Source organism: Poromitra crassiceps (genome assembly GCF_964638095.1).
Source record: "Poromitra crassiceps genome assembly, chromosome: 6".
Classification (NCBI taxonomy): domain Eukaryota; kingdom Metazoa; phylum Chordata; class Actinopteri; order Beryciformes; family Melamphaidae; genus Poromitra; species Poromitra crassiceps.
Window position 1 is genome coordinate 63,821,742 of NC_139627.1, and position 12,001 is coordinate 63,833,742.

General features: G+C 46.4%; 1 protein-coding gene across 1 annotated transcript in view; it reads right to left on the minus strand.

Annotated features, from left to right (window-relative positions):
* Nucleotides 1-12,001, minus strand: part of LOC310778027 (uncharacterized protein) — a gene marked incomplete at both ends in the record, with an annotated part of 71,996 nt that overhangs the window by 14,177 nt on the left and 45,818 nt on the right. Inside the window, 2 exons of the mRNA XM_083638342.1 lie at nucleotides 7,946-7,992; nucleotides 8,263-8,436. Of these exons, the coding sequence (XP_083494468.1) occupies nucleotides 7,946-7,992; nucleotides 8,263-8,436 (221 nt within the window). The remainder of the gene's footprint in view (nucleotides 1-7,945; nucleotides 7,993-8,262; nucleotides 8,437-12,001) is intronic.

A 12,001-nucleotide genomic window follows, 5' to 3' on the forward strand; every position in this document is an offset into this window, starting at 1 on the left:
TGTGCACTGAACTGTGCACTGATATTGCATGTCTGATACCATATACTTTATATGTTATGTAATGTATTGCACTACTTAAGTTACTGTACTTTTACTATTTTGTGTATTGTATTTTATGTATTACTCTATTTGCTATGTGATCGGACCCCAGGAAAAATAGCCGTAGCATCCTGCTGCGGCTAATGGGGATCCTAATAAACTAAACTAAACTAAACTAAACAAACACACACACACACACACACACAAAGAAACAAACTTTATCACACACACAAACAAACCTCTGTCTCTCTCTCTCTCTCTCTCTCACACACACACACACACACACACACACACACACACACACACACACACACACACACAAACAAACACACAAATGCACACTAACTCCATACTGTAGATCTAATCCATAGATTTATAGGCTCTGAATCAATACGGTGCGGGCATTGAATTAAAAAATAGCCTATAATGATGTGCAGCAGCGTTGCACACAGAGCACCTTAGTGCACTTTGGAGACGTTTATGGTTCCTTTTTACGCAGATGATTTAGTGATATTTCTCCATGCAGCGTTCAGCTGCAATCAGCAGGGTCAAACATGCTTGGGAGCAAATTAAAATGAATACGGCATGCTGGAGGAACAAACCATAATCTTAACAGCACAGCACGCTACAGCGTGCCGTGCTGTTAATCTATCCCCCCTCATCATGCACACACACAAAGACATGCAGGGAAATACAAAAATCAAACGTTTTCTATGGGCTACATGCACAACTCTACTACTTCCTGAAATTAGTACAGGTTCTTTATTTCCTGTCATCACTATTGGATGAACTGATTAATGTCAGGTGTGCTGCAGCCACAACAATGATCAGGCACACCTGATTAATCAGTTCATCCAATAGTGTAGGACAGGAAATAAAGAAGCTGTACTAATTTCAGGAAGTAAATAAGTTGTGCATGTAGTCTATTGCTTCTGAGTGCTTTAGACGTGTGCATAATCGTTTTACTTTGAAAATCCGACTGGAAGTTGTATCGTTCTTATCGCTAGTGAATAATAATAATAATTCATAATAATTCATTTATTTTATATAGCGCTTTTCAAGACCCAAAGACGCTTAACAGAGAAACAAAAAACAGGCAACAGGCAACAGAAACAGGCAACAGGCAACAGATACAGGTAACAGGCAACAGATACAGGGAACAGGTACAAATAACAGTGGCAGTTCAGGGCAAGGTTGTATGGAGAAGCAAGGAGAGGAAGATAACAGGAGGGAGGGGCAGGGGGGGATGGGGGGGCGGAGGGTGGTGGTTAGGAGGAGGTGGGAGAGGTTGTAAGCTTGGGAGAACAGGTAGGTTTTAAGTCGGGTTTTGAAAGTGGGGAGTGAGGGAGAGTCTCGGACGGTCTGGGGGAGGGAGTTCCAAAGTCGGGGTGCGGCGCGGGAGAAAGCACGGTCACCAAAGGTTTTGAGTCTGGATGGGGGGATGATGAGGGTGGCAGTAGAAGAGGATTGGAGTGTACGGGAGGGGCGATGGGGGATGAGGAGGTCAGTCAGGTAGGGGGGGGCTAGGCTGTGGAGGAAACACAGGACAGTCTGCAGCCAGCCATCCAGATCCATAGCGTGACCGGCCAGAATCACTCGTACCGGACTCGGAGTCAAACAGATGAATTCCATCAAACAGATGGAATTAAAATGTGTCAGGTGGTTTTGTACGCAGGAGACAAAGCTACGGCCTCACAGACATGAGTTCTGGCTAACGTTAGGCTAGCTGGCATGACAATGATATTGTAATAATCCGCTCCCGGGATCATTAATGAGGAGGAGAAGAGGCAATACTTGGTACAGTCTTTATTCCCGGTTCACACTCATAGCTTCTAGCTACACACACACAGCTCCTCGCTAACACACACGTCCAGTCCGCTTCCTCGTATTCCCAGACTCGCTCCTCACCCGAGACCGGAAGTCCCCTACACACTGGCTTGTCCGCTGCCTTCACGTAACGTCGTAATTGCCACCGACATGTCAAACTCTGGGTCGCCACATTACCCCCTCCCTTCTTAGGCCAGCTCCCACGCTGGCACCCACAACCCACACATATCCCCCTGTACCAAAACACACTAACACATCAACACTTTTTTTCCAATATCTTTTTTCCATCCCCACATTAAATTCTAATTCCCCACAACAGTCTTTTCTTTTCTTTTTTCCCACACACCATCATCTACATCATTGACATTTTCCCCCTTTCCTCTTACACTCATTTTCACTCACATTTCAATTATTTCGTTTCTCTTTTCCCATTCATTTAAATTCTACACCATTTCCATCCCCTCTTTCAAAGCTTCTGTCCCATCTGAAGCACTCTAATCCCTCCCAACCCCCAGTGGGGTTAGTCCTTCGCAGGGTGACTCTCTTCGGCCCCTTTTCTGTGCTCCACAGCCATCGCACGCACTGCAGTAGCTCCGCACGTCCTCCTTGTGTTTGTTCCAGTAGAAAAGTGCACGAACACGGAAGAGTGTCTCTTCAGACCCCCGATGCCCCTGACCGCTGCGGCCCCTGTGCGCCCACAGCAACACCAATCCCCCCAGGCAGCTGGGTACAACCCTCTCCAACAGCCCATCTACATCCAGATGCAGGTCGGTAAACATCTCCCACAGTCCCCTCGTGGCCCCGGAACACACGCGAAGCTCCTCCACAGGGGGCCGGCGCCCGGCCGCCACCCACACGACCACCGGACCGATGTCCGCGTCCTCCGCCTGCCTGCGTTTCCACTCGTCCTCGTCGACATCCATGATGTCCATGTTGTTGTCCGTCAGGTCTACGTCTACACAGTACTCCTCTTCCTCCGCCTCTTGCACACACTCGTCCTCCCGTCCCCCTCCCCCAGGGGGCGGCGTGTTCAGGGCAGCAGGGAGAACACAACCGACGGCGATCTCCACCTTGGCTTCCTGCAGAGCAATTGTGGGGGGAGCAGAGGAGCTAGGCTGGGCCGGTTCCTCCGGCGTTAGCAACAGCCGCTCATCTGGAGACACCACTGTCACTCTCCCGACCCTAACAATGTCCTCTTCCCCCCGGCTGCACGCATTCTCCTCTGGAGACACAATCGTCAGTACCCCGACTCTAATAATGTTCTCTTCAGCCTGTGTCCCTCCTTCGTCCTCCACAGACTCAGTGCAGTTCCTGGCCAAATGTCCAGGCTTCTTACACGACCAACAGAGTCTCACCTGCCAGCCGCCTGCGCATCTCTCCTCTCTCGCTGTCCTCTGTCCTCTGACAGCCTCCGGACACTCCCTGGCCAGATGTCCAGACGTCCCGCACGACCAACAGACACCCGGGCGCCCCCAGTACCGTTGCTCCGCGTACCTGGTTTGCCCCGAATGAATGCTGTGACACCACCTCGCCAGATGACCCTGTGCTCCACAAGTCCAACACAGTCTCTGCGGCTCCTCCGTCCGCTTTTCTCCGTGCTGCGTGACCTCCTGCAGCCATTTCATAAGCTCCTCTGCCCAGACAGGCGTCGCTTCCAACAGCCGTCTGATCTCCCGCATCAAGCGGTCCTCCACGCCGGCAAGCACCGCGCTGAACTCCTGAGTCGGTAGCTCCTCCCTCCCCCCGTCCAACGACGAGGGTCCACCAACGTGTGCCATTCCACGTGGTGTTTGTAGCAGTTAGCACACCAGCTAACCCCCAGCTAGCACACCAGCTAGCCTCCAGCTAGCACGCACAGCTAGCCTTGCAGCAGTTAAGCACACGCAGCTAACTGCTCACGCCAAGTCGATCCTCCAAGGCATAATCTTCACTCGGTTCCGTTCCCCTTCTCTCCGCGCTGCCTCTTCACCCGCCCACTGTAGCACTCCAGCCGACCTACTTGAGGGAAATCCAGCCTGATTGGCTTGCAGCTGGCTGGAACCTCCGCAGCGAGCAGCAACAGTCCGTTTCTCCGTTCCTCTCTTTTCTGATGTTACCGCACGAGGCGAGCGGCAAAGTTCGTAGTTACCACTTCTAGACACCAATGTAATAATCCGCTCCCGGGATCATTAATGAGGAGGAGAAGAGGCAATACTTGGTACAGTCTTTATTCCGCTTCCTCGTATTCCCAGACTCGCTCCTCACCCGAGACCGGAAGTCCCCTACACACTGGCTTGTCCGCTGCCTTCACGTAACGTCGTAATCGCCACCGACATGTCAAACTCTGGGTCGCCACAATATCTTAGCATCTAATTAGCATCACTAACGTTAGCATCTTGCTAACTACTGTATAACTATCAAGCAAATTCTGGGAATAATGTTACCCAACACAGGGCTTAAAATTCACTTTGCAAACTGGGGGGGAATCGTTCTTCAGATAGGGGGGATTTATAGACTTTGGGGGGGATTTTTTCAGCCGATACGATAACCGGTAAATATCTGCTTCTCCTGTCCGATAACAGATACGATAACCATTAATAATTTCACATTTTTGTTTTTACTTAACCTGTAGTTTATGCACACCTGGGGTATTATAATATGATGAGTGTTTTAGTAAAGTGTATCACTCAATACAAAAAATAAAGGCTTTAATACAACCGAAAGCCTATGGCTGCTTAGTCTCCAGATAAAACACAATGAGAAAAGACAGTAATTAGACTCTTATTCAGGGTGCAAAGTCATGGATAGTTAAAAAGGTGACAGATACCAGGGCAGACACAGAATCATTCACTGAAGTGCCCTATTTTGGGATGAAAAAGGTGACTCACTGTTACCTAAAGGTGACTAGTTTGCATCCCTGCTTATTCTATTAACATGTTACTTGCAACGAAATGCGTTGTCTGCTTCCACCAGATTACATAAAATACATTATGTTGTATGTTATGATGTTGACTGATGTTTTTTTATGTAAATGTGCGCATTTGTTTTCCTTATTATTGATCTCCAAACAGATCATGGCCCTGTCCAGCACCTATAGTTAAGCTAAACTCAAGTCCATTTGGCCCAAAGCTAATTATCTACCCACTCCATTCACTTCAATAGAACGTTAGTTCCATGTTAGCCGATAGCGGGTAGACTGGACGTTTTATTTCGGGTAAAGCATGAAAGGTTTTTATATGGATTACGCCAGGTCTGGGAGTATGAAGTGCTTTCAATGCGTGGATGTTTGCCACAACAAGCAGTTTGGGGAGTGCTTACACCGATTGTGCGAACACCGCTGCTGTGCTGCCTGGACCGATAACGCCAGCTAGCTAACCTACACCGCTGCTGTGCTGCCTGGACCGATAACGCCAGCTAGCTAACCTACACCGCTGCTGTGCTGCCTGGACCGATAACGCCAGCTAGCTAACCTAACGTGGTTCACTAGCCACAGCTTGTCTCAGCCACAACTAACATTAATGCTAAACAAATCTGCTGCCTCCTGTTTGGTTTAACGTAACACCAGCTCAGGCTTTTCCTTTCTTCTGGGAAAGCCTTGTGAGACATGCATTGCAAATCAGTAGAGGCTTTTAGCGTTGTTGAGAGAGGACTGAGCGGACAGAGCGAGCGTGCTGTGTTTGTTGTCAACTTGTCAGCAACGGAAGTGAAATGTGGTCCGCTGTGTAACTCGTCCGGCCAGTCGTTTGAATGCATTAAGCAAAGTTCCGCACAAACACATAGATCGGTCCGCGTAAACCATTGCGGGATTACTCCCCCTTTATAAATTGAAAATATGTGGGAATTTCCCAAAAGATGCGCGTATCTCGCAATCCCGTGCCGAATTTTAAGCCCTGCAACATGTAATTCAAGATCGCTAAAATGTGTTTTTGACAATATGACTATGCTGTCTGTTAATGTTAGACCATCTAAGAGCAGCTATCTGCTATTGTTTTTCACTGCAATCATTACATAATGTTAGGCAAACTACAGATGACTGAATAAATGGTTAATGATAATTTAATGACAATAGCCAATGAGCTGCATTGAGTCATTCTGGTAAGAAATTCATAGTGCATCATGAGAACAGTATCAGAGATTAATCATTGTGTCCTTAAATGTGCTCTTAACTTTTTCACTTAGGAGCATACTGTAAGGTGACACTATCACACCCAGTTCATAAATGCTGTAATACTTCAAATGCAGGCTTCCATCAATGGGCCATAGGCTCAATCCCCATTGTGTTAACTCAGTTGGTGAGAGTGACTTAACACATTGAGTGCCAGCGACGCCATATGGCGTCAAGAGAAATTTACCGTACGCTGCCAGCGACGCCAAATGGCGTCAATAACTCCAAATTGTTTTTTTGACGGGGGGGTGTCGATCTAAGCCTCTTACATCGCCTCTTACAATATGAGAGCTATTGAATGTGTCTAACCTATTTTACAGAACCCTTAGGTGGCGACAGCGCTCTCCAGATGAGAGAACGTGGAGTAAAACACACAGAAGAAGTCGTTAGGGAAAAGGAAATCGCATCGCATCCGTCCGTATGCAGCTGCTTCATTGAAGCATAACGTAGCTGTGCCTGCAGCAGCCAATCTGCTGTCACAATTGAGCACCTCCGTGTCCGCTGCTACAGCCCATCCGCATGTGGAGTTGTTATTATTCTCAACTGGAAGCATGGGAGCTGGTGACAAATACACGCGGCTGTAAAAAAGCTGGATGTAGCGGACTTTTCAGTGCAGAGCACACGCAGAGCAAACGCACTCACAGCAGAGCCCAGAGAGACACTCCTCCCACAACGGGGGGGGGGGGGGGGAGGAGGAGGGGGGGGGGGGGGGCACGCAGGGCACTACAGCATACAACAGACCCAGGCAGCTGCAGCAGGCTCGATGCACAGAGAGCAAACAAGCTAAAATAGGCTATCTGATGCCCACCAGCAGTAAATCAAGACCAGCAAGAAGGTGTAGGGTCTGCACACGCAGGGGCCAGCGCTGCTGGTTGCAGCTAAAAAATATTATTTGGCCAAACAAAATTCCTTTGTTTTCACTCTTTTATTGAAGGAAATTATTTTTGAGGTGTCATTACATGAGAAAATATCAGCAATGAGTCAATGATGTGCTTGAAATGCTTCCTTTCACAAAAGGCTGAATATCTCAGGTTTCTAGAAAAAAATGGCTGTTTTTGGTCAATCAAGCTATCTTCTCCGGCTCATAACTAAAGAACGGAAAATGGGATCAATAAACTTTTTTTTGCAGGTGATAGAAGAGAGTCTCATCGTTATTTGTGCGTGTTCAGTGTTTACATTATTTTAGTAATTTGTTTAGTAATTATTAAAGAAATTATATGACTGTTTTAAAATGCATTGCGGCCTATGTGGCACAGTACAGCACCTTTTGCCCAAGGGCCGTGGCACTCAAAGTGTTAACAGACATTTATTTACATGGAAATCTTTGAGCGTATCACTTTAATAAATTGCCAATATGTAACAAAATTACAAAGAAGGCAACGCTTAAAATGTATTAGTGTGGTGCCAAAAGGCGTGGGGAAAAATGTGGGTGCACCTAAATTATGTGCTGGTGCACCTAAATTAAAAAGTAAGGTGCACCTAGTGTAAAAAGTTAGTCTGGAGTCCTGCTTACCCACATACAGACACACAACCTCTCTCTCTCTCACACAGTACACGCACACACACATACACAAAAACAAACTCACACACATACACTTAAACACACAGTCTCTCACACACAAACCCACTCTCTCTCTCTCTCTCTCTCTCTCTCTCACACTCACACACACTCACACACACACACACACACACACACACACACACACACACAAACTCACATACACACCCTCTCTCTCACACAACCCCCTCCCCATCGCTCTCTGACACACACACACACACACACACACACACACACACACACACACACACTCTCTCTCGCTCTCTCTCTCTCTCTCTCTCTGAATGACATCACATGCTGCTGTGTGAATGGACTTTGTATCTAAATAGTTGAATGTGTTGCTTTGTTTTCATAAAACAAACTAAATACACACTTACATTTCCTCAGACCTGGTTTCAACCACCGCACTGCATCATGGTCCACACTGGAGGAAGAAACAAAGTCAGATCAGCAGATTCTCTTTGATGATGGAAACATTTAATAACCTTCAATATGAAGGAGTTCCCATACAGCATCAGTCATAACTACTGTTAGATGTTAATATCCCACATCTTCTCAGTGTGGCAGAGAAAATGTGTGTGAGCCTCAGCCTTCTTGCGCAGGCTGCCTCTCCATACCTGAGAGAGTCCAGTCTCCACTGTGACAGAGAAAATGTGTGACTCTCAGACTTCTAGCAAACGTTGCTTCTCCATACCTGAGAGTATCCAGTTTCCAGTGTGGATCCTCCTTTACAGCAGAGAGCAGTTTCACTCCTGAGGCTCCTGGATGATTGTAGCTCAGGTCCAGCTCTCTCAGATGGGAGGGGTTGGAGCTCAGAGCTGAGGCCAGAGAAGCACAGCCTTCCTCTGTGAGCAGACAGCCTGACAGCCTACACACACACACACACACACACACACACACACACACACACACACACACACACACACACACACACACACACACACACACACACACACACACAATATTTTTTTAGGTGGCTCTTATTATCACAATTAAATTCCAGTTAGTGCAGCATTGTTGTTGTTTTTTTACAAAATAACCAAGTAAACAAAGTAAAAGATGTATTTCTAGATAGCTTGATTGATTGATTTACTTATTTATTAAGGTGTCATGCACTCGTCATGCCCAACCCAAACACAATAAAATACAATAATAATACAACATTGACACATGTATAGTGGTACAATTAAATAAAAACAGATTGTAGGACAGTGTACTGCTCAGTAGGGGTTTGCCGATTAATCGTTTTTTAGATGCATCGCGATGAGTCACGTGACGATTAAAATCGATTCACAATGTTCGATTATCGATTTGCAAAAAATTGCAATTTTTTTTTTTTTTTTTGCATTTTTTTTTTGCTTTATTTGCAAAAAATACAGTATTTCGCCCGGAAAGCAGTAAAACGTAAAACGAGACCAAAACCGAAGTACTGGAAACTGGAATCACTGAAGAAAGCATGCAGGGTGGCTGTAACATGTGATGCGTGGACTTCAGTCGCAACTGAAGATAATGGAGGTACATTTGTTTGTTTACTTTAATTAATGGATACTGACAAATACACCTTGCTTAAAAAAAATCCTGTTTGGTGAAAAAGAGGCATCGAAAATCGTGATTAATCGTAATAATCGTAATAATCGTTTAATAATCGAATCGTAGCACCCTTAATCGTAATCAAATCGAATCAGAGGTGCCTAAGGTGGCACACCCCTACTGCTCAGACAGCAATACAGAGCAATACATCAATTACTAAACAAAGAGTTTAGTAACTGATGATAGCTCTTACCAAGTCCCCTTAGTGCAGCATTGTAGAAGTTGAAACATGCGAGGAAACATGATGTTCAACCCGGAAACCATAGCAAAACGGTGAACACCGTTTTCAGATAGAACATACCCCGGGACCCCAAGCTAGGCTAAAGGCTAAGCCAAACAAACGTAAGGTTGCTTGATGTAACCCCAGTTCTTTGATATCTCGAGTGAGGTATCTCACCTATGGGAACGTCTCTTGGCGTGACCTGATCATGGAAGCTCCAATAACAGCATGTCTGCCAACCAGCAGACCAATCATCTTTCAGATGACCAGGATGGACCGTCCCCCTATATAAGGAGCTGCAGGATCCCCTCCCGTCATTCTCAAGTGATTTCTTTCACGTACCCTACCTTGCAAGAAGGGCAGTGGTGTGAGGTACCTCACTCGAGATATCAAGGAAGCGGGGTTACATCAAATAACCTTACATTCTTTTTCAATCTCTCCTTTGGTATCTCACCTAAGGGATATATGGCCAACTCCTGGATTGCATGCTCCGAAGCCCACATGACCATGACCCGTGCACGGGTCAGAATCCCCAATCACCCTCTGAGGACTTCAGTACACAGTCAGCATGACCCCACATTAAGTACAGAATGAGCCAGTGAAGGTTCTGTGAAGTCCAGATGGTAAAACCGCATGAAAGTATGTGGATATGCCCAGCTATCACCTGCACATATGTCCCTCATGGCGACACCTTGAAACAGGGCCTATGAGGTGGCCATACCTGTGGTGGAATGGGCCCGTAGGCCCTTAGGAGGCATCAGTCGATGGCTCACATAGGCCAGGATGATAGCCTCCACCACCCAGTGTGATAGACGCTGGCACATCAAACCCTAACCCTTTGTGTGAGGGGCCCAGGATACGAAAAGCTGGTTGCTCTTCCTATACCCCTTAGACCTGTCCACACAGATGTATGACTGGACAGAGTAGATTAAGCCATTTCTCACCCTCCCCTGTGAAAGTGGGGGGTGGAAGGTCTGTAGCTCCAGCGTGGCACAGCTGGATACAGAGTCTTTAACCTTGGGCACAAAGCCACAAAGGAGTGCAGGAGCACCTTCCCAAAGTCTGGGGAGAAGCATAAGCAACTCTGCATGCAGCTCACTTATCTGCTTAGCTGAAGTTAGAGCCAGCAAAACATAGTCTTAAGAGAGAGGAATTTAATTCCACACTTTCCAAGGGCTAAAAAGGCAGGCCAGAGAGCGCCTCCAACATGGTCGGCAGATCCCAAGAAGGAACAAAGCATCTATGCACAAGGCAGAAATAGCACGATCCTTTCATAAAGTTTTGATTAGTTTATCCTGCCCATTCGGCGTAATCCTGACATCTACATGACAGGTGGAGATAGCAGCCAGATAGACTTTAATGGTGGAGCTGACACCTTCATGACAGGTGGAGATAGCAGCCAGATACTTTAATGGTGGAGCTGACACCTTCATGACAGGTGGAGATAGCAGCCAGATAGACTTTAATGGTGGAGCTGACACCTACATGACAGGTGGAGATAGCAGCCAGATAGACTTTAATGGTGGAGAAGGCTCTGCCCTCATCCTTTAAATCCTGTAAGAAGCATAGCTCCTGGACAGGACACTGGAACAGAGTGATGGACCTGACCTGACACCATTTCTCAAATACGCCATTTGTTGCTATACAAAGACTTATACGGCATCCCTGGTCTGCTCGGCCAATATGGGGCTATTAGGATTATTATAATATTTTTTTTTATAAAACATTTATCAGACAAGTTACAAGGCACAGGACAGTTCATTACAAATACTACCAGACACTATATCACAGGTGTAAGCCCATACAATGATAGAAAGCACAAAATACATGACAGACGGTGAGGGGGGGATCAGTCAGACATGTCTTGAAGGTTGGAGAGATTTGAGTGGGGAAGGATGAGAGGAATCAGCTCTGAATGAAATGCAGGTGTTATGGAATGGGGTCATATTGCCCTTAATGGTTGAAGCATAGACCGTATATCTGGACTATGTGAGCGTGACGTCACCCATTGGTTTTTGATACCTCAAAATGAAGCTTGATTCTCTTGCTTCCGGATAATGTTTCCTGGAGCAGTCTGGGATGTCTGTTCAAATCTTGAGGCCGCGAATGACAGGGGTGTGTCATGTGAGTCTGGTCTCAGCCTCAGTCCAGCCATCTTGTTTTGTCCGTCTGCCTGGCTGTGTGAGCCTCCTTTTGCAGACATCATTTTGTTTTAAAGAAGGCAGATTGAGAGTGTTCTGGTTTGGTTCATTTATTTTACACACTGACAAGAATTCATTTCAGTAGCGTAGTAAATAGAAAAACCCCACCCCCCGATAATGAGTTGAGAAAAGATGTGTAGGTGTGACAGAGGTGCGCTGGGTGCGCTCTTGACACATGCATGGGCGCGGGCATGTAGATGCGCGCCTCTCCAGGTGCATTTGTTTTACGCACGGATAGTTGCAACACCTCCTACAGTCAATGCTCCAGTTAGCCACTGCTAAGCCTCCACAAAATAAATCAGATTTCAAAATATGTTATTTTGATAAGTACAGTTACGTGTGTCTACTGATAGATAGATAGATAGATAGATAGATAGATAGATAGATAGATAGATAGATAGATAGATAGATAGATAGATAGA